The sequence below is a fragment of the Anomaloglossus baeobatrachus genome, chromosome 5, assembly GCF_048569485.1.
Source record: "Anomaloglossus baeobatrachus isolate aAnoBae1 chromosome 5, aAnoBae1.hap1, whole genome shotgun sequence".
Lineage (NCBI taxonomy): Eukaryota > Metazoa > Chordata > Amphibia > Anura > Aromobatidae > Anomaloglossus > Anomaloglossus baeobatrachus.
This window is the reverse complement of record NC_134357.1, coordinates 31,106,076-31,129,746: the sequence shown is the minus strand read 5'-3', so window position 1 is coordinate 31,129,746 and position 23,671 is coordinate 31,106,076. Positions and strand designations below refer to the sequence as shown.

Sequence of the window (23,671 nt, the reverse complement as noted above, 5' to 3'; positions counted from 1 at the left end):
ACTGGAAACACCAGAGGCCAGGAATCAGAAGCTGCTGCAAAGCAAAACTGACATTAACCCTTTCAACAAAAAAAAGGAAAGGGAATACATTGTTGTTGTTACTGTAAATACTTGTTTTACCCTTGGAATAATTCTGGGGCATCTTTTCTTAGAACTTTACATCATTTGTTCCTCTGTTACTCCTCCTAGAAATATATTGACAACATGGGGTTACTATTTTGAAAGTAGGTGCCTTTACTTTCTCCAGCGCGATCCAATCAGTGCTGACACCTTCGGGAATAAAAACGCTCAATTGTAACTTTTTTTTTTTAAATTATTATTATTAGTAACAGTAAGGAATGTTATAAAATAAAGAAACAACCATATCTCATTTGTTGACTTTCCTGCCTCTCCGGCTCCACCGATCCAGTTTTGCTTACTAGTCCTGCATTTGTATCTATTGTTCCTCCTGCAACCAATCATTGTATTCAGCCATCACGTTCTGTACATAACATGATGGCTGAGGCCAGTGATCGGCTGCAGTGGTCACGATGAAGGAGGAAACCACGTCATCCATACAGGACTAATGGGCTCCACTGGATCGGCAGAGCCAAAGAGATTTGGTGAGTAATGGATATTTCTATACTTTATACCTTTTCCCCATCATTCCGTCTGCATTGTAAGGTTTCACCGTCCTCATTATTTGCTCGTGTTCCTCTTCTGCGACCGTATAGTGAATCGATAACTCTTGACATTAATGACGTTGCGCTTTTTATTTAGGTGCTGATGTATGAGATTGGATACCTCGTCGCTCTGGCCATCGGCGTGGTCTTCATCGTACTAATGACGCTGGTTGGCCTCTTCTTCGCTTGCTGTCGCTGCTGCGGCAATTGTGGTGGAAAAATGTATCAGAAGCAGACGAAGAATATCACCTGCAGGAGGCGGTTTCAGTATTTCTTCCTGCTCTGCATCACTCTCATCATCCTGTGAGTATACGGACCTATAAACTTCACCCTCTGGCAGCCATGCTATATTTTACTTAACATAAACGTGAATGGCCATCACACGTCCCTGCAGCGTGAATGGCCATCACACGTCCCTGCAGCGTGAATGGCCATCACACGTCCCTGCAGCGTGAAGGGCCATCACACGTCCCTGCAGCGTGAAGGGCCATCACACGTCCCTGCAGCGTGAAGGGCCATCACACGTCCCTGCAGCGTGAAGGGCCATCACACGTCCCTGCAGCGTGAAGGGCCATCACACGTCCCTGCAGCGTGAAGGGCCATCACACGTCCCTGCAGCGTGAAGGGCCATCACACGTCCCTGCAGCGTGAATGGCCATCACACGTCCCTGCAGCGTGAATGGCCATCACACGTCCCTGCAGCGTGAATGGCCATCACACGTCCCTGCAGCGTGAATGGCCATCACACGTCCCTGCAGCGTGAATGGCCATCACACGTCCCTGCAGCGTGAATGGCCATCACACGTCCCTGCAGCGTGAATGGCCATCACACGTCCCTGCAGCGTGAATGGCCATCACACGTCCCTGCAGCGTGAATGGCCATCACACGTCCCTGCAGCGTGAATGGCCATCACACGTCCCTGCAGCGTGAATGGCCATCACACGTCCCTGCAGCGTGAATGGCCATCACACGTCCCTGCAGCGTGAATGGCTATCACACGACCCTGCAGCCTATCCAGGAGAATGACCAGCCGCAGCTTTTCCCTTTTGATGTCTACAGTATATAAAGCCAGAACTGTACGTTTTAAAAAAAATGGGGCAATCATCTGATCACTCCATGATCAGCCAGGCATTTCTCCTACAGCGGCCACTGCTGGAGAAATGTGGTATTACATGGTAGATATTCACATGCAAAATAAGGGAAGACTCAGGTTAACCAAAAAAAAAAGAATTTTTTTTTTAGTAAGAACTGTACCTTTTTAAAAAATGGGGAAATCATCTGATCGCTCTAGGTTCAGCCATTGATTTCTCCTACAGCGGCCACTGCTGGGGAAATGTGGTATTACATGGAAGAATGGAAGATATTCACATGCAAAATAAAGGGAAGACTCAGGTTAACCAAAAAGGAGATTTTTTTTTTTTTTTTTCTTTTAGCCAAAATTGTACCTTTTTAAAAAATGGGGCAATTATTTGATCACTCCAGGTTAAGCCAGGCATTTCTCCTACAGCGGCCACTGCTGGAGAAACGTGGTATTACATGGCAGAAATTCACATGCAAAATTAAGGGGAGACTGAGGTTAACCAAAAAGGAGAATTTGGGGTTTATAGAGGATGAGCCTGGGATCCTCCTCTCCATGACTTTGTGTACTGTAAAAATGCTTCTAAATGGGGGACCATCCCTTTTTAATTTACACAAATCTGTTCTGGTAGCTGTAATGTAACCAGCCATTCTCCTGTGTGTCCTTCACCATGACCAAGGCAGATTCTTATCTCCATAAAGGTTTTTATTCAATGATTGCAAGCAGAGATATGAGGAATTCATCCAGGAAGCATATTTGAATATTGTGCTTTTTACTACATAATGAATAACCAGAAGGTTTCTTTACATTTATTAGACCATAAAAGTATTGTTCTGTACGTTCTGAACTGATGACGTCTTTTCCGCGTTCTTTCCTCCTCAGGGCTGGTGACATTTGCGCCTTTTATAGCAACGACAAAATAAATACCGCCGTCGACAACAGTTTCAAGTCTTTAAACAATACGGTGGATAACCTGAAGACCTATGTGAATTCAGTGCCCCAGGTACAGTACAGTACGCCAGTGCCAAAAACGGGGTGACAGTGCGCCAGCGAACGAGACAGCATCTGCACAGACCGTCTGGAGAGCGTCCCATAGTGAACTCTACCATCTGCTGAGTCCATGGAGGGATTACACGGATCCCAGGGAACAAGGCTTTTATGGCCGGTTACCAGCAGAATGGCGGAGGCAGCTGCAAAGATTTATAGGGATGGAAATGACCCGAAACTAAAGCATAAAAGCAAACACCAGTGTGGGAACTGTAACAATATGGCCACACTGTAGAAATATAGGTTATAAAGTGGGAATATTCACCAATGCAAAACTGAGGCGGCCACTTAGATTTAAGGGGTTCTCAGGTGAATAATTTAAAAAATAAATATATAAATTGTTACATCTTTACATATTTTAAATGAGCAAATCAAATCTCATTTGTTTATGAAGGTAAATAATGGAACATAAAAATGGCCGCTGTCTTCTTAGACTGACAGAATTAAGGATAAGTCGGTATTTCTAGGACGGTGTGGTAGGAAGCTCCGCCCCCCTGGCTGCATGTGCTGGATGACGCTCCACCCCCCTGGCTGCATGTGCTGGAGGACGCTCCACCCCCCTGGCTGCATGTGCTGGAGGACGCTCCACCCCCCTGGCTGCATGTGCTGGAGGACGCTCCACCCCCCTGGCTGCATGTGCTGGAGGACGCTCCACCCCCCTGGCTGCATGTGCTGGAGGACGCTCCACCCCCCTGGCTGCATGTGCTGGAGGACGCTCCACCCCCCTGGCTGCATGTGCTGGAGGACGCTCCACCCCCCTGGCTGCATGTGCTGGAGGAAGCTCCACCCCCCTGGCTGCATGTGCTGGAGGAAGCTCCACCCCCTGGCTGCAAGTGCTGGAGGAAGCTCCACCCCCTGGCTGCAAGTGCTGGAGGAAGCTCCACCCCCCTGGCTGCACCCCCCCGGCTGCATGTGCTGGAGGAAGCTCCACCCTCCTGGCTGCATGTGCTGGAGGAAGCTCCACCCCTCCTGGCTGCATGTGCAAGAGGAAGCTCCACACCCCCCCCCCGCGGCTGCATGTGCAGTAGGATGCTTTACCACACTGGCTGCATGTGCCATAGGATACTTCACCCCCAAGTCAATGTGAGGTAGGAAGCTCCGCCCCTGGGCTGCATGTGCAGGAGGAAGCTCCACCCCCTTGGCTGCATGTGCCATAGGATACTTCACCCCCAAGTAAATGTGAGGTAGGAAGCTCCGCCCCTGGGCTGCATGTGCAGGAGGAAGCTCCACCCCCTTGGCTGCATGTGCAGTAGGATGCTTTACCAGACTGGCTGCATGTGCGGTAGGATACTTCACCCCCCAAGTAAATATGAGGTAGGAAGCTCCACCCCCTTGTTGCATGTGTAGTAGTAAGCTCCGCCCCCGGGCGGCATGTGCGGTAGAAAGCTCCGCTGCTGTGACCTGGAAATGACCTTTACCAGTCAAGCTATTTCCAGGTCATGGCATTAGAGCTTCCCCCCCCCCCCGCCAATGAAGGGAGGTGATGAGCATCCTACTGCACACACTCGCAAACAAATGTCCTGTCCTATCGGTATAACAATGTTTTCTATCTTTGTTTATATTCTTGGAGAACCCCTTTAAGTCTGCCACACCCTCTGATGCTGATTCGCTCCGGCTGAAATCAGTGTTTGGAGAATTCCAAATTTTAAATTTAAACTTCCCAAAGATTCCGTCCTCCGACATCAACTGTCAGTGAGAAGGATGCGACAGTTTAAATTTAAATGTCCGATCCTGGTGTTCAGAGGAGACCAGCGACTCCCATAGCTGTGTGTTTGTGAGTGGGTGAGTGGGTTTGGGGAGAGATGGTGGTCTCTCTCACGTGTGTGCATTAGTACTAGCCGTTTTTTTTTCTTGGATAGCATTTGGACCAATATTATTTCATGGGGCAATGCTGATTCCATGATTTCTGAAATAAGATGCCATTTGCCCATTGAAGTTAATGGGTACATGCAGAACGTCGGGCTGTACACGGATGACATCTGAGTTCAGAATGATTTCTGTAAACTTACACAATGGAGATGATGGAGACATTTTGTTCTCCATCTCCTGATAGTGGGCTCTGATTCTCGCTGTGCTTGGATCCAAATTTCAGCAGTGTCATTTGCATAATCGGATGAAAGAGTCTACGGCCGTCTGATCCTGCCCTTAGGGTCTACAAAAAAACGCCCAGGTGGGGGCGCTCAAGCCTCATGTGCAGTGGTGCAGTGAGCTGCGATTCATGGGGCTGTTTGATGATGTCCTTCCATTGTAGAGCAGCTTTGTCACACGGAGATGTGTAATTCCACCACATCAGACATCGAATACGCGTCTGCCAATGTTTTAATACCCTTTAATGTTTTAACCCTTGCCCATACTACATTCAAAAATCTCACAGTGCCACCCACTTTGGGGACCCGTTCTGTGGAACAATCCTGCGCAAAAAAAAATAAATCCTTGATATATTTTTACTTTTTGTCTTTTAGGATGTTGACATTATTGTCAATTCAAGCAAAGTTCCTATCAACAAGGCCAACAGCAGCGTTACTGGTAAGTCCACCTGTACCACCAGGCAGGTCACTGCTTCTTCTTAACCAACGTGGAGGCCCTCTCAGAGGGAATTCTTCAGCTTAGAAACCCTGTACAATAAATGATCAGTGCACTGCAGAGCAGGACGAATGGGTATATAGCTAATGGGAGAAGTATCAGAACCTCTTGTATTTTCTTCCTTTATATCTGGCTCATTCTGTGCTTAGGAGTCCAGTGGGCGGGATCATCAGTGATTGACGACCTTCCCTGTATCAATCCTGATCACAGATTTTGCTAGATGAGTAATGCTGGTTGTTCTTCAAGCATTTTTGTGTGCTGATTCTGAATCTGCAAGAATCAGAATTTTCCTATCTGGCACCAATTTTCCATGATTTTGGTTTTTCCAATAATTTTAGCCTCCTTTGCCCTTTTCATGAATTAATTTTAGCTTTCTAGGTGCTGCGATTGTTATACGTTTGCACTGTTCTTTATGAAGTCAGTTTACACTTTCTGTATGACAAAGATTGCAGGAATAACAAGTAAAACCAGGCATTCAGCCGGTATCGCGTCGCTCCGAGCTGCCAGTCCCTGCTCCACCGACATCTCGGACTTTGGATCCGGAAGATGGCTCAGACGCTGGTTTGGTTGATGAAGAAGCTGATCGAGAAGATCCTAATTTTCTGGCCATTAATTTGTGATCTGAATCTAATCAAAAAGTCAGGTGGAGCTTTTGGCTTTAAGGGTCAAAGGCTGGCGCTTGCAAAAGCAGATACCGAAATATCCTCTTTCCGCCATAGCCAGCAGGAGCTTGAATGCTTATTTTCAATGGAAGGGACCTAGCTTATTGCTCCGAGATGCAATGGGACAAGAGCATGACCCTCAAAAATGGGAGCTTTTTATAGATTCTTCAAAAACTAGTTTAAAAGTGATACTTCTGCATAAAGGCAAAGAAAATCCGTCTGCTCCTCTTGCTTATTCAGCAAGTCTGAAAGAAACCTATATGAAAAGATGTAAAAAATCTATTACGAAAACTAAGTGGTGATCTGAAGATAATGGTCTTGCAGCTCGGTTATACAAAGTTTTGCTGTTTTCTCATGGGACAGCAGAGACTCAAATAATTTCACAGAAAAAAACAAAACAATGGCCAGCAAGAAACAATGACTCCTGGAAGAAAGAATGTCCTGCATCCACCTCTGGTAGCTCCAGAAAAAGTGTTCCTTCCATTGCTCCATAGAAAATTTGGCTGATGAACTTTGTCTAGGTGATGGATCGTGATGGCGAGGGTTCTTCATACCTCAGAAACAAGTTTTCGATGAATCAGCGAGGCCAAGATCAAAGAAGGAATTTTTTGTGGGGCCACAAATTGGGGAAATAAAGAAAGACCCTGATTTTTTTTTTTTTTTTTTTTACACCAAACTAAGCGAGACTGAGGCACTGGCGGGGGAGCCATCCAGAAATGTAGAGGGGAACTTCCATAAATCGCCAAACTATAGAGATTTTGTAATTGAGCTACACTACAAAGAATTGGGATGCCGTATGTCTCCCAAGACACATTTCCTGGACTTCCATTCAGATTTTTTTCAACAATTAATCTGGGAGATGTTAATGCCGAGCAAGTCAAGCATTGAGCTACTTAATGCCGAGCATGTCAAGCATTGAGCTACTTAATGCCGAGCATGTCAAGCATTGTGCTACTTAATGCCGAGCATGTCAAGCATTGTGCTACTTAATGCCGAGCATGTCAAGCATTGTGCTACTTAATGCCGAGCATGTCGAGCATTGTGCTACTTAATGCCGAGCATGTCGAGCATTGTGCTACTTAATGCCGAGCATGTCGAGCATTGTGCTACTTAATGCCGAGCATGTCGAGCATTGTGCTACTTAATGCCGAGCATGTCGAGCATTGTGCTACTTAATGCCGAGCATGTCGAGCATTGTGCTACTTAATGCCGAGCATGTCGAGCATTGTGCTACTTAATGCCGAGCATGTCGAGCATTGTGCTACTTAATGCCGAGCATGTCAAGCATTGTGCTACTTAATGCCGAGCATGTCAAGCATTGTGCTACTTAATGCCGAGCATGTCAAGCATTGTGCTACTTAATGCCGAGCATGTCAAGCATTGTGCTACTTAATGCCGAGCATGTCAAGCATTGAGCTACTTAATGCCGAGCATGTCAAGCATTGAGCTACTTAATGCCGAGCATGTCGAGCATTGTGCTACTTAAAGGCCAATATAAAGGGAAATAGTGCCGAAAAATGCTGTTCAGGACTAAAAATTAATGCATCTGCAGCTATATATTCAAGAAAATTAAGATTTTTATTATACTTTCTGTTTAAATTTAAATGGGTGTTACTCAAAATCCCTGGCTGATAAGAAAAATTCTGGAAGCAGCTTTGGAATCTGGGAACAAATTACCTTAATAAAACCTACATATTTTATGCATTTAACACAAAAAAGTAACATTTTGTAGACCAGTGAGTGAATGGGAGCGCCCACTGGACTCTTTAAAGATCAGATAAAGTATCTCCATCTGCTCCTCTCCTCCTGCCCCATAACATGGTGCGGCTGAGACGCCATAATCCCTAACCCTGCACCCCTCCCCTGTCCCCATATGAAATGGGCCATATTTCTACATATCTAGATAGATTTACTATCTAGTCTAGGAAAGAGGCTTTCTATAAACTACAATTTAAATGCACAAATCCAAATACCTCAATGTCCGGCTCCAGGTTAGATTATGACTTGCTTTTATTACAAGTTATATATTTTTCTTTTTTTGTCGTATAGGGATCGGAGCCGTTCTTGGGGGGATGATCAAAAGTAGCATCGAGACACGAGCGAATGTCACCCTGAACACAGTACAATCAACGGTGAATGGTAAGAGTTCAGTTGTTTGTTGGATACATCATAAATACAGTGACTGTATATTAACACGACACTTTCTAGCCTTTGTCTCCCGGCTCGTTCCAGACCTCACTGCAGATCAGCCGCAGGAACAAAGGATCAGACATGCTGAAATCCTACATGCCCAATACTTCTCCCATCCACCCCCCTCCGAGTTTGGTCCTTTTTTTTTTAAGCTTTCTCCATTCTTTTTTGTTTTCTTTTCAGACATTAAAATCCAACCTGCCCATTCCCTCGCTCATGACATAAGCACCAGCATACTCGATCCTTCTTTCCTTCAATATGTAGGAATCCAAAAATGCCATATGCTCCTTTTTTTCCCTGGCATGTTAAAATCCAACATTCCTGATCGGCCCTCCCCTCCACCCCTCATATGCTAAAATCCAACATTCCTGATTGGCCCTTCCCTCAACCCCTCATATGCTAAAATCCAATATTCCTGATCGGCCCTCCCCTCCACCCCTCATATGTTAAAATCCAATATTCCTGATCGGCCCTCCCCTCCACCCCTCATATGTTAAAATCCAATATTCCTGATCAGCCCTCCCCTCTACCCCTCATATGTTAAAATCCAATATTCCTGATCAGCCCTCCCCTCCTCCCCTCATATGGTAAAATCCAATATTCCTGATCAGCCCTCCCCTCCACCCCTCATATGGTAATATCCAATATTCCTGATCAGCCCTCCCCTCCACCCCTCATATGGTAAAATCCAATATTCCTGATCAGCCCTCCCCTCCACCCCTCCTATGGTAAAATCCAATATTCCTGATCAGCCCTCCCCTCCACCCCTCCTATGGTAAAATCCAATATTCCTGATCAGCCCTCCCCTCCACCCCTCATATGGTAAAATCCAATATTCCTGATCAGCCCTCCCCTCCACCCCTCATATGGTAAAATCCAACAGACCTGATCGGTCCTCCCCTCCACCCCTCACATGCTAAAATCCAACATTCCTGATCGGCCCTCCCCTCCCCCCCTCATATGGTAAAATCCAGCATTCCTGATCGGCCCTCCCCTCCCCCCTCATATGGTAAAATCCAGCATTCCTGATCGGCCCTCCCCTCCACCCCTCATATGGTAAAATCCAACATTGCTGATTTTTCTTTCTCCTGGAATGTTAATTTTAACATGTCTGATCCTTCTTTCTCCTGAATCTGCCATTGGAGGAGGATCGAGAGACCCCTTGATATCACTTCCATAGCATCATCATATTCCGTAGCACTTTACAGGCGTGATCATCACTGTCCCCATTGGGGCTCACAATCTACATTCCCTATCACTATGTCTTTGGAGTGTGGGAGGAAACCGGAGTACCTGGAGGAAAACCACGCAAACACGGGGAGAACATACAACCTCTTTGAAGATCTTGTCCTTGGTTGGATTTGAACTTAGAATCCCAGCGCTGCAAGGCAACAGTGCTAACCACTGAGCCACTGTCCAGTGCTGACCACTGAGCCACAGTACAGTGCAAACTACTGTACAGTGCTGACCACTGAGCCACTGTACAGTGCCGACCACTGAGCCACAGTACAGTGCAAACTACCGTACAGTGCTGACAACTGAGCCACTCATCAGTGCCGACCACTGAGCCACCGTACACTGCCGACCACTGAGCTACAGTGCTGCCCATATTTTAAGTGATTACACAGAATTGGGCTAAGTTCTAAGCACTAATCTATTTTTGGTCCAAGTACTGAAAACCTTGATGGCCAATGTTCTGCCTGCAGATTGTAACCCTGTGAGGGCAGGATCCCCTCCCCCTCTTCACACGTCAGATTGTTTGCTATGTTTTATATGTATGTAACCCCCTTTTGACATGCATGTACAGCACCAATGATGCTTTAAAACTAATAATTATAGTTCAATGAGTCTGCTTTTTTTTTCCCATGGACTGAATCTGCGCACATAGAATATCACAGTTTGCTCTCGTATTATTGTCGCGGGCGGGGAGGAGGGTGTCAGCACACCGCGCTCACCCCTTCTGCTCGGGTCCGGCGGCCGCTGCTCAGTGGTGGCTCGAGCTGTAGGCCGGATCCCGGGGGTTTCTCGAGCGACACTCCTCGCCCGTGAGTGAAAGGGGTTTGTTGGGTGTGGGGATTGTTTATAGTCCGTGACGCCACCCACGGTTGTGGTGATTTCACCACCGCTGCTCAATACGGGGGTCCCGGGGATGGTGATGCGGAGCAGCCAGGTGTTGTGTTGCCCCTCCGTGGGTAGGGGTCGGTGATCCCGGGGCCCGGTGACGGTTTGTGAGGTGCAGGGCCTGGTGGGCGCAGGGACGCGGGGGCAGCGCTGTGCCTTGCGGCACTGTGGTACTCACTCAGCCTGAGACGTTGACACAGTTTGTACGGTAAACCAAACGGCTGGTAAGACGGTCCCACGGACGGCTGCAATTGCTCTCCCAGTAGGTGACGGTGATGTCCCTCTTCCTTGCACCTTGTGTACTTGTTGGTTGCGATGGGTCCCCACCGGTAACCCGCTCCCCGGCTTCAAGCTGGGCCGGAGGAGCTCTACTCTTTGCCCGCAGGCGCTGGCCCTCAGAAACTGGTGCCCTGGCGGTGGCGGTGTCTCTGTTGTACAGGTTGGGCTGTTGCCTTCACTCGGGTCTTGGTTGTTGGGGGATCTACGTCCCCTTCACTGACGGATTCGGCAATTTACGGCGACTCCAAGCCTTGCCGGGGTCCGAGAGGCCCCTGCCCTGGTGCTGACTGTCCTTCGGAACACTGCTCCAGACCTCCGGGCACACAGCCTACGGGGTCCTTCCAGGAACTTCCAAACGGTCCCCCTCCAGACAGTCACCGCCGTTGCTGACCTTGCTGACCTATCCTGCACACAGCTGGACCTTCAGGCTTTTCTCTCTCTCTGTCACCACTCTTGCTTTCCTCCGTTTCTCCTTTACTTTACTTACTTTCACTTAGTTGTTTACTCCTCTCTAGCCCTCAGCTAGACTTCACTCTTGCCCTGCCCGGGGCTATCTGCCTGGTACTTCCTGCCTCCAGAGCTGTGATCTCCTTGGTGGGCGGAGCCAACCGCCTGGCCCACCCCCTGGTGTGAATCATCAGCCTCTGGAGGAAGGCAACAAGGATTTTTGGTTCAGCTTAGGTGTGCCTACCTGGGATGTGGGGTGTGGTGGTGTGTGACCTGTGTCCCCTGGCTTGCCCAGGGCGACACATTATCTTCTCTGTCGGATGAGGCTCAATCATTCAATCTGAAGCACAAAAAGGAAAATAAAAATTGGATCCCCTACAAATCAATGATTTAATACTGGATTTTTACAGACCCGTTGCAATTCTTTAATAGAAGAAACTGTATTTGGTCTTGTGAATATTGATAATGGTTGATTTGTAAAAAAAAAACCCCCAAAACAAACAGATTGCACAAGGAATAGGTGATGATCCATTTTTCCTAATGATTATTTATACACTGGTTAGAGCCCGGACTTACAGTAATTAGTAAACTCCAATAGTCTTTAATAACTTGATTTGTGAATCAAAATTCCTCCTTTTTGGCCCCGAGTTTAACCGATACCCAGACGTCATAAAGTTATCCGTTATTATTGCAGGATGGCGGGTTTATTTTATTACTGCTCCTGAGTAATTGGCTGTCCAAGCTCTAAATAAAGCAATAATCGTCAGCCATTAACCTCCCAGCTGCGGATGAATCCCGGCTCGCTATGGTCGGCTTGTAGAGGACGGAACAAACGTGAACATTTTGGTTGTCTTTGCTCTATTTATGACATCAATCAGACGGTTGAGTAAGATGTGAATGGCCGTCATACGCCGTAAATTATGGCCTGGTTGTGTTTTTCCAGCTTGCACTTTTAGCACTTAATTGGTGGGATCTATAAAAAAATAAAAATACCGCACTAAGGGCGTATGCAAAACCTGGCACCATGTTCTGGGTTTATACACGGGATATAAGGAGCAATGTGGTTTTAATGCTTCTATTTCAAGGTGCGGTTAGATTTACCTCCTGCCTTCTTCCGCTATCAAAATATCCAAATGTGACGGTTGTTCAAAGCCGGAGAACTCCAAGTCCTCCCCTGGGGTCCACACGTAACTTGCGCGGGAGATACATACATAATATATATATATATATATATATATATATATATATATATATATATATATATACATGTATGTATGTATGTATGTATGTATATATATATGTATGTATATATGTTTTTTAGACATTTATATTATATTTTTATATATATCTTCAATATTTATTGTATATAGATGTTTAGATATAGATATATATATATATATTCATACACACACATATATAATATATATATGTATGTATATATATATATGTATATATATGTGTGTGTGTGTATGAATATATATACAGTCAGGGCCAGAAATATTTGGACAGTGACACAAGTTTTGTTATTTTAGCTGTTTACAAAAAGATGTTCAGAAATACAATTATATATATAATATGGGCTGAAAGTGCACACTCCCAGCTGCAATATGAGAGTTTTCACATCCAAATCGGAGAAAGGGTTTAGGAATCATAGCTCTGTAATGCATAGCCTCCTCTTTTTCAAGGGACCAAAAGTAATTGGACAAGGGACTCTAAGGGCTGCAATTAACGCTGAAGGCGTCTCCCTCGTTAACCTGTAATCAATGAAGTAGTTAAAAGGTCTGGGGTTGATTACAAGTGTGTGGTTTTGCATTTGGAAGCTGTTGCTGTGACCAGACAACATGCGGTCTAAGGAACTCTCAATTGAGGTGAAGCAGAACATCCTGAGGCTGAAAAAAAAGAAAAAATCCATCAGAGAGATAGCAGACATGCTTGGAGTAGCAAAATCAACAGTCGGGTACATTCTGAGAAAAAAGGAATTGACTGGTGAGCTTGGGAACTCAAAAAGGCCTGGGCGTCCACGGATGACAACAGTGGTGGATGATCGCCGCATACTTTCTTTGGTGAAGAAGAACCCGTTCACAACATCAACTGAAGTCCAGAACACTCTCAGTGAAGTAGGTGTATCTGTCTCTAAGTCAACAGTAAAGAGAAGACTCCATGAAAGTAAATACAAAGGGTTCACATCTAGATGCAAACCATTCATCAATTCCAAAAATAGACAGGCCAGAGTTAAATTTGCTGAAAAACACCTCATGAAGCCAGCTCAGTTCTGGAAAAGTATTCTATGGACAGATGAGACCAAGATCAACCTGTACCAGAATGATGGGAAGAAAAAAGTGTGGAGAAGAAAGGGAACGGCACATGATCCAAGGCACACCACATCCTCTGTAAAACATGGTGGAGGCAACGTGATGGCATGGGCATGCATGGCTTTCAATGGCACTGGGTCACTTGTGTTTATTGATGACATAACAGCGGACAAGAGTAGCCGGATGAATTCTGAAGTGTACCGGGATATACTTTCAGCCCAGATTCAGCCAAATGCCGCAAAGTTGATCGGACGGCGCTTCATAGTACAGATGGACAATGACCCCAAGCATACAGCCAAAGCTACCCAGGAGTTCATGAGTGCAAAAAAGTGGAACATTCTGCAATGGCCAAGTCAATCACCAGATCTTAACCCAATTGAGCATGCATTTCACTTGCTCAAATCCAGACTTAAGACGGAAAGACCCACAAACAAGCAAGACCTGAAGGCTGCGGCTGTAAAGGCCTGGCAAAGCATTAAGAAGGAGGAAACCCAGCGTTTGGTGATGTCCATGAGTTCCAGACTTAAGGCAGTGATTGCCTCCAAAAGATTCGCAACAAAATATTGAAAATAAAAATATTTTGTTTGGGTTTGGTTTTTTTGTCCAATTACTTTTGACCTCCTAAAATGTGGAGTGTTTGTAAAGAAATGTGACAATTCCTACAATTTCTATCAGATATTTTTGTTCAAACCTTCAAATTAAACGTTACAATCTGCACTTGAATTCTGTTGTAGAGGTTTCATTTCAAATCCAATGTGGTGGCATGCAGAGCCCAACTCGCCAAAATTGTGTCACTGTCCAAATATTTCTGGACCTAACACACACACATACACACACACACACACACACGTATATATGTGTGTGTGTGTATATATATATATATATAATATATAATATATATATATATAATATATATATATATATATATATATATATATATATATATATATATATATACATTTAGAATTTTTTTATTTGCATCCTGTTCCTTTTTGGAACCCCATAGTTTGTTTAATATTATTTGATAGGTTAATATGAAAAAATGTAACAAAATTGTAGTTGACAAAATGGATATTGGCTGATAATCAATGCTCCACCAAATCTATTGACTCTTGATTTTTTTTTTTTTTTTGTTCCTGCTTGTTGATTAGTCTCCATGATAAATTATATTAATCTGCTGTAAATCAATCCTTCAGCAAACCCTCGTTACAAAAAAAAAAGAATCTTTCATCATGGCGCAGAGCGTTACAGTAACTGGCAGCTGAGATTACGGAAATAGTTCTGTTGGCTGAATATTTGCACAATAGATTGATTTCTGTTGCAATCGGGCTGAACTGGTCACATAATAACTTGCCGTTACCCTCCTTGACTAAATAAAACCTGTTGAGTTTCCGTCTTGTATCTAATATACTGAATTCTGCCAAGGGCAAATAGTTATTTAGTAAGAATTGTAAAAGTGGACATGATCTGTGTGCTAAAAAGGTAATTGGGTCATTATCGGAAGGATTCTCTACAGTAAATGTGGCGCAAATTGGAAATTCCCAAGGATATAGAGATTTGGCATCAGATTCCCCACTTGCCATTGAACCTGCCCCCCCCCCCTTCCCCTCCAAACATTTATATTCGTTTAGGCACGCATGTCTATTGTGTAATATGTCATGTGTAGTTACAGATTATCGCATTTCAACAACTTTTTAGAACAACAGTTACTTGCAGTAAAAATGAACTTTAAGAATGGTCATCCGACAGCTGGTCCTACCAAGACACCCATACAAATCAATACTCAACTGAGCTTACGTGTGTGATCAATGGGTAGAGGGGGATATGCTGCTGTAAGGCACCTTTATATAAAAATAGAAAAAATAAGTATTGGACATATTGTTATCCAACATGCCCAATCCCGTTTTTTAAAAAAAAATAAAATAAAAATGGGGCATATTGCTATCCAACATGCCCTATCCCTTTTTTTTTTTTTAAATAAATAAATGAATAAATAAAAAATAGAAAAAAATAAGAATTGGACATATTGGTATCCAACATGCCCAATCCCGTTTTTTAAAAAAAATATGGGACATAATGCAATCCAACATGCCCAATCCCCTTCTTTTTTTTTTTTTTTTTCTTATAATAAATAAATAAAAAATAGGATTGAACATATTGCTATCCAACCTGCCCAATCCCTTAAAAAAAAAAATAAATAAATAAACAAAAATAAAATAAAAATGGAAAAAAAATAAGGATTGGGCATATTGGTATTCAACATGCCCAATCCCGTTTTTATACAAATTTGATATGGGACATATTGCAATCCAACATGTCCAAAATCCCCCTTTTTTTAAATAAATAAAAAATAGGATTGAACATATTGTTATCCAACATGCCCAATCCCTTAAAAAAATAAATGAACAAAAGTAAAATAAAAATGGAAAAAAATAAGGATTGGGCATATTGGTATTCAACGTGCCCAATCCCGTTTTTATACAAATTTGATATGGGACATATTGCAATCCAACATGTCCAAAATCCCCCTTTTTTTTTAAATAAATAAAAAATAGGATTGAACATATTGTTATCCAACATGCCCAATCCCTTTTTTAAAAAAATAACTACAAAAATAAGGATTGGGCATATTAGTATCCAATATGCCCAATCCGTTTTTTTATTTTTCTCTTCTTTCTATCTTTTCTCAACATCTGTCTGTTTTGAAAAACCTCTGCGAGAGACGACCATAGAATAAAATGAATGGCGCCTACAAAGGTTGCTTCTGCTTTTGACTATTGTATACAATGAATGGGTTAATTGAAGTTTTCTGTTATCAGGAAGTAAAATTGGGAAAACATTTGCAGTCATGTGTGGAGCGGCGTTCTGATTCCTGGAACATAGACCATGGTAGAGCCGGTCAGACTGGATACATCATCTCTCTTTATACAACAGGAAAGCTGCTTGTTTGATCAAGATAAAGCTAATCTCACTGGTTATACCGGGGTTTATGTCCCCACCGGGGACACTATTGTCACATCATGAACCGTGCCAATTTCATACATTGTTTTAACATACATACATGGTTTCAAAAATAACAATGTATATGAATGCCCTATACATGGGTTAGGGGATACCGAATCTTGCTGATCCTTTGGGATCTGACATCCTGAAATTGGGGTTCTAGAACCCAGAAACCGTTTTCATAGTTAAAGGGACACACAGAAATGGCCGCGTTCAGCACTTGGCTTCCTCCTACAATTCCGTGGATGATTAATCGAGCCAAGGCTGCGCATGACCATCTCCATTCAGGATGTGGCCACAGAGCCTCGTTTTCGGGCTTGTAGACCCCTGATCTTGGGCTCTATGTAGTTCTTAGCCTTTTACCCACGGAAATCCGTAAATTATTCCCTATACAGAAGATAAGTGATATTTTGTGATTTTTTTTTTTTTTTTTTTTTTTTTTTTTTTTTTTTTGGGAGTAAATGTTTAATAATTTGATTGGACAGAGACTTTGGATGGTCCCTGTGCAAAAAAGATGAAGGTCCCCTCTGCCCTAGTTTCCAACAAATGTTGTACACAGAGAATGTGGATAGGAGGTCCGTAAGGATGTAGAAAGAAAAGTGTGTCGGCAGGCAGGATATTGCCACCAGAACAAGTGGTCTTGGTGCCAGTACATGAGGCCCTGGTGCCAGTAAATGAGGCGGTCTTGGTGCTGAGTACAAGTGGTCCTGATGCCAGCACTAGGACTTCATGTGTTGGTGTCAGGGCAGCCTTATGTATTGGCACCAGGACCACTTACGCCTCATTTCCTGGCATTAGGTCCTCCTTTACTCGCATCAGAACCTCTTGTGCTGGTGGCAATATCCGGCCATATCACATTGAGGCTGCCTTGATGCTGAGTACAAGTGGTCCTGATGCAAGTACATGATGCTCTGGCGCTGGCACATGAGGTCCTGGTATTAGTACATGAAGTCCTGGTGCCTACACACCATTTTTATGACTTTAGTACATTTGCCATATTTTTTTGCTCACATGGCAGCACTTGTACAGTTGAACTCTCTTTTTACAGATTCTTCCCACCTAATTAAAAAGGTGACTGGATCCACTTTAAATTGCTTCCTCCCTACAGGGGACACAGGTTTCCTTCTTGGTATACGGTGTGTCCACCCATATCCTGTCCACCGCCATTAACTTGAGAACGGCGGCAGCTACAGGCATAGAAGTGGTGTCTAGGTATAGTAAAGTAGCCATGCGCTACACAATGAAACACCCTATAGCACCACCTGGTGGAAAACAACGGAGTTAGCATTTTTATTTTGAAAACCGAATGAGAGAGAGAAAAAAATGAATTAAAAAATTGTAGTTAATCATCAATTCAATACGACTCGACACCTTGTATACAGAAATGCTATGATATGAAACCCATGACCCCCCCCAAATATTAAATGCTGGTCACGCATATGGCGCTCATTTAACTTTGATGCTCACAGTGTCCCCCGTCAGCTGCAATGCACATCTGGGCTCTGCACAGCATACTGTATCTTGCTGCACGTTGTGCAATATGGTAGGTGACACGTTTGCACAAGCATCTGTGATACATCGTCGTAGGTCCTGCAATGTTGGGGGAGGGGTCGCATGCACCTGCTGTTTGATGTGACCTCACAGAAAGAAGTCCAATGGGGTCAGGTCAGGTGAGCGTGGAGGCCACTGCACACAGCCACCATACCCAATGACTTGTAGGAAGGTCTCCATGAGGTATCGCTTCACGCCCGCAGCCTTGTGAGTTTTACACGTTCTAATCATAGCATTTCTGTATGCAAGGTGTAGATTCGTATTGAATTGATGATGCCCTACAACTTTGTAATTCCCTTTTTTTTTCTCTATCTCGTTCCGTTTTCGAGATAAAAATGCTAACTCCGATGTTTTCCACCAGGTGGCGCTATAGGTGGTTTCATTGCGTAGCCAGCTTATGGCTACTTTACTATACCTAGACACCACTTCTATGCCTATAGCTGCCGCCGGTCTCAAGTTAATGGCGGTGGACAGGATATGGGTGGACACACTGTATATTATACAGTATATAATCTTGTTTCCAGCGCCCAGTTATGGAGATCTTTCATTATGGCTGTCAAAAAACTCCACCATTGCTCAGCCATTGTGATCCATCGCAGGCCGGTGTTGTCTTTATGGACACCTTGTCATTTCCCATTTACAATATCGGTAAGCCATTTTCCTCCAGCCACATCAGTTGCAGTAATTGTATTTATTCCCTCTTTAGTTGGCTCTTAGCTTGTTTCTTTCTTGGCTTTTCTCACTTTTTCTGATTTCTTTTGCCTTTTGCTTCTCTTCTGATTATAGAATATGACTTCTTTAGTTGTCCAAGGAGTCTGGTGACCACCTGATGTCCTAAACCCTGGCACCCGGTGATATTGGGGGCTGGTCACAAGCCTCGAGGTCGCTGGTTAGGGGCTGTTTCGGTCATGTGGCTCCTTTTTGGTCGTATAAAGAATCACAATGAGCGATTTATGATCTCAGTAACTTCATGAATGATCTTTAACCGTCACAAAAAACACTCCTGAGCTTTGCTTCCCGCAATAAAAAAAAGACGAACCATGAGCTCGTGATTTGATCACAAGCCGATGCTGAAAAGGGATTTCAGGACTTCTAAGAGGAGGAAATGACCCTAAATTGTGCGGAAACACTGAATCATTCCAAATGTCTCTAGAGGGTAAACTTAACTTAGTTATGACCGGTCATAAAGGGTTTGACTTCTCCCCACCATCGGCAAAAAAGTCTTGCTCCAACCAGCTGTATGTGGTGAGGCCACCTATTGCGGAAAATTCAAAAAGTGGGATAAACATAGGACACTATAGAAAATCCTTTATAATATATATATATATATATATATATATATATATATATATATATATATATATATATATATATATATATATATATATATATATATATATATATATATAATGGTATATATAAAAAATAGTATTATATATAATATGTAAAATATATCTAAACTATTTATATATATTATATATTTTAATTTTAGATATATTTTATATATTATATATTTTAGATATATTTTAGATATTTTTTATATATAATATAAAATATTATATAAAATATATCTAATATATATATATTTTAGATATATTTTATATATTCTATATTTTAGATATTTATTTTAGATATATTTTAGATATTATATGTTTTAGATATATTTTAGATATATTTTATATATTATATGTTTTAGATATATTTTAGATATATTTTATATATTATATATATATATTTTAGATATATGTTATATATTATATATTTTAGATATATTTTATATAATTTTTATATATAATATAAAATATATTATATAAAATATATCTAAAATATATATATATTTTAGATATATTTTATATAATATTTTTTATATATAATATAAAATATATTAAAATATAAAATATTTATATATTTTATATATGTTTTAGATATATTTTATATATTATATGTTTTAGATATATTTTAGATATATTTGATATATTATATATATATATATATATATATATATATATATATATATATATATATATTATTGGCACATTGTGCGGTATTATGTACTTTTTATGTATAAAGGGTTTATTTTCACTTTTTTTTTTTTTTTATCCCCCCCCCCCATAGACCTAAATGCCACTGCAATCGCCTTGAGAAATGTGAATGATTCCTTCAACGCTCTACAAGATCTCCAGAATCAGATCTTCCACAATCTTTCCACCATCAGAGATCAGATCAATAACACGCTGGCCTCCTGCGGGACCCCCTGTGGTTCGCCTCCTCCAGTCTCAGTCGATGACCTGTATCTGGACGCCAACTTCCAGAGCGTAAGCGACGTTTCACCACATCCTTATACTTCATAATGTTCTTACTTTATGGGGAAGTCAATATGACGGGCGGTAAATGCTGGACTCTCTCCTGTCCAGAGGAATTAATGTGCAGAAAGTTACTAAGAAAAATTGTTTAACAAGTTTTTTGCCTTTTTTTTTTTTTTAATAACTTTCTTTTCTTGTTACATTGTTGCAAGCGGTGCTGTGATTGCTGCAATAATTGCAACACTTTACAGGAGACTTGGTTCTTATGTGTTACATTTCTTCAGCTGCTGGGGTCTTGGACATGTGGCTCATGGGAGCGCAGCAATGACATAAGATGCTCTTAAAGGGATTGTCCAGAATGAAAAAAAAACAAACAAATAAGGGAAAAATAAATAGAGCCCATAACCTGTCCCAGTCACTGCTGCTCTCTGCCCTGGTTCCCGCACCAGTCTCTGCTCATCTATCGGCACATCAGTCATCTGTCACATGGAGGACCACCAAATTGGCACAGAATGAAACGGTCATGTCCTGTACCGGACACTTTTTGTACCACAAATACAATTGTCTATATTGTCTGAGCACCCGTGAAAATAATTAGTAGAAAGAAATTGGTTGGGGGTTGTCCAGATAAAATACAAAGTGGATCCTCTGTACATTTAAGGGATATTTTTATTAGACTGTTAATGAAAAGTTTAAAAACAACCTGGCATCATATCAGAAGTAGAAAGTGTGTGCAACGCGTTTCACCTCCAAGCCGGTGGTTTCATCAGACCTCACAAATTACATGATGATGCCAGACCGGCTTTGAAACGCGTAGACGGCTGGACTTGTTACTTATAATATGATGATAGTGATTTTTTTTTTTTTCCCATGTAATTTTTTTCTTTATTCTAATAATAATAATAAAAATAATAATAATAAAAAATATCCATTAAATTTACATTAGATATACTTTGTATTCCTTCTGGACTTTCCCCAATACCGCTCATCGCTCAGTATTTTTGTCCGGACATTGTTACTGTTCTAATACAGTACTGTGACTCTTCAGTTTTCCCCTGCAACTGTGCTATCCTTCACCATCCTGTGCTATCCTTCACCATCCTGTGCTATCCTTCACCATCCTGTGCTATCCTTCACCATCCTGTGCTATCCTTCACCATCCTGTGCTATCCTTCACCATCCTGTGCTATCCTTCACCATCCTGTGCTATCCTTCACCATCCTGTGCTATCCTTCACCATCCTGTGCTATCCTTCACCATCCTGTGCTATCCTTCACCATCCTGTGCTATCCTTCACCATCCTGTGCTATCCTTCACCATCCTGTGCTATCCTTCACCATCCTGTGCTATCCTTCACCATCCTGTGCCATCCTTCACCATCCTGTGCCATCCTTCACCATCCTGTGCCATCCTTTACCATCCTGTGCCATCCTTTACCATCCTGTGCCATCCTTCGCCATCCTGTGCCATCCTTCGCCATCCTGTGCCATCCTTCGCCATCCTGTGCTATCCTTCGCCATCCTGTGCTATCCTTCGCCATCCTGTGCTATCCTTCGCCATCCTGTGCTATCCTTCGCCATCCTGTGCTATCCTTCACCATCCTGTGCTATCCTTCACCATCCTGTGCTATCCTTCACCATCCTGTGCTATCCTTTACCATCCTGTGCTATCCTTTACCATCCTGTGCTATCCTTTACCATCCTGTGCTATCCTTTACCATCCTGTGCTATCCTTCACCATCCTGTGCTATCCTTCACCATCCTGTGCTATCCTTTACCATCCTGTGCTATCCTTTACCATCCTGTGCTATCCTTTGCCATCCTGTGCTATCCTTTACCATCCTTTGCCATCCTGCGCTATCCTTTGCCATCCTGTGCCATCCTTTGCCATCCTGTGCCATCCTTTGCCATCCTGTGCCATCCTGTGCTATCCTTTGCCATCCTGTGCTATCCTTTGCCATCCTGTGCTATCCTTTGCCATCCTGTGCTATCCTTTGCCATCCTGTGCTATCCTTTGCCATCCTGCGCTATCCTTTGCCATCCTGTGCCATCCTTTTCCAGCCTTCGCCATCCTGTAAGATTGTGCCCAAAACTGATCACCATACTATAGCATTTCCTAGTGACATTCCATCATTTTAGAGGAGATAACACTAATAATAATTGTCGGATGCATTTTCTGATCATACCGGTTGCTGATGGTTAATGCTGGGGCTTCAGTGATTGGCTGGACACTTGGCCTTCACTTCCTAATATCTAGGTTCGGGTTCCCCCTTATTGATTTCTAATACTTTTTACAACTGTATATTTGCAGATACCAAGTTTTACAAACCAGTTGAATGACATTGACGACTTTTTGAACTCCGGAGTTGACGGCACGATCCAGAAGGTAAACCTGATGTTGCCACTTTTGTGATTTATAAGCGCCTGAAAAAAACAAAAACGTTGCTTTATAATATTGTGTTATGTTATTCCATGGTTACTGTAAAAGAAATTAATCCTTTACTGCATAATATTGTGTACTCTGATCAGACCTGAATCTGACTGTGAGATGGCTTCCTGCAGCCGGAGCCTCCCCCCACAGGAAAAGATTAACCTTGTGTTCTCCAAAAGATTTCCACCTGGCTGTTACTTTCAGGAAAATGTAAACTCCCGCAGATTCTGGACGATTCTTTCTTTGTCTATCATATTACTTTTTCCTTTACTTGAATGGATTAGGAGAAAGTGCAAATTTTGTCCAGAACTAGGTCCATGAGTCTAAATGATTTACTTCTGGTTGGGCGGTGTCAAGAATATAGCACATGATCTATGAGAAATGTTCTACTGGAAGTGTAAAGTGAGGAATGGTTTTATGTATTTAACTGTTACGATTTAAAAAAAAAAAAAAAAAAAAAAAAAGTAAAACAAGTGTCCCCAAAAGGTGAACAACCCTCCCCCCTTTTTTCTGAAATAAAAGTAAATGGAGTTTTTTTTTTTGCAATTCACCTTCTATAACCTCTCTGCTGGAGAATGAGTTAACTAAGAATCCTTCAGTGAGCTCATTCAGACTTGAGTATTCATGAGACCACATCAAAGTTGAAGGCACAGAGGAGGTTAAGAGCCTGTAAAATCCAGCGGTGCAAAATTTTAAATGAGACCTGATTGTGAAAAATGATTTGCAACCCAAAGTAAGAAAACAAAAAATGTCCCCGAAGGTGGAAAATCCCTTAAATGAAACCTCAAGCCGGCTCTCTTTAAAGCAATTCTCTGGTTTGGGATCGATTGCTAAACCCTTTTGACAAGAAGGGATTGTTCAGTTTCGACCAACTAGGCTTGAAAACTATTATTATATTTTTTTTAAATTTTTTTAATTACATAGTGCTAACATATTCCGCAGCGCTTTACAATTCAGAGGGGACATGTACAGACAACATGAGACAACACAAAATAACAAAAG

At 42.5% G+C, this 23,671-nt stretch overlaps 1 protein-coding gene across 1 annotated transcript in view; it reads left to right on the top strand.

Moving 5' to 3' along the window:
* The window catches only part of LOC142310738 (prominin-1-A-like), a 135,031-nt gene that overhangs the window by 61,314 nt on the left and 50,046 nt on the right, over positions 1–23,671 (top strand). Inside the window, exons 4-9 of the mRNA XM_075348370.1 lie at positions 760–965; positions 2,624–2,744; positions 5,251–5,314; positions 8,083–8,172; positions 20,052–20,251; positions 22,550–22,624. Of these exons, the coding sequence (XP_075204485.1) occupies positions 760–965; positions 2,624–2,744; positions 5,251–5,314; positions 8,083–8,172; positions 20,052–20,251; positions 22,550–22,624 (756 nt within the window). The remainder of the gene's footprint in view (positions 1–759; positions 966–2,623; positions 2,745–5,250; positions 5,315–8,082; positions 8,173–20,051; positions 20,252–22,549; positions 22,625–23,671) is intronic.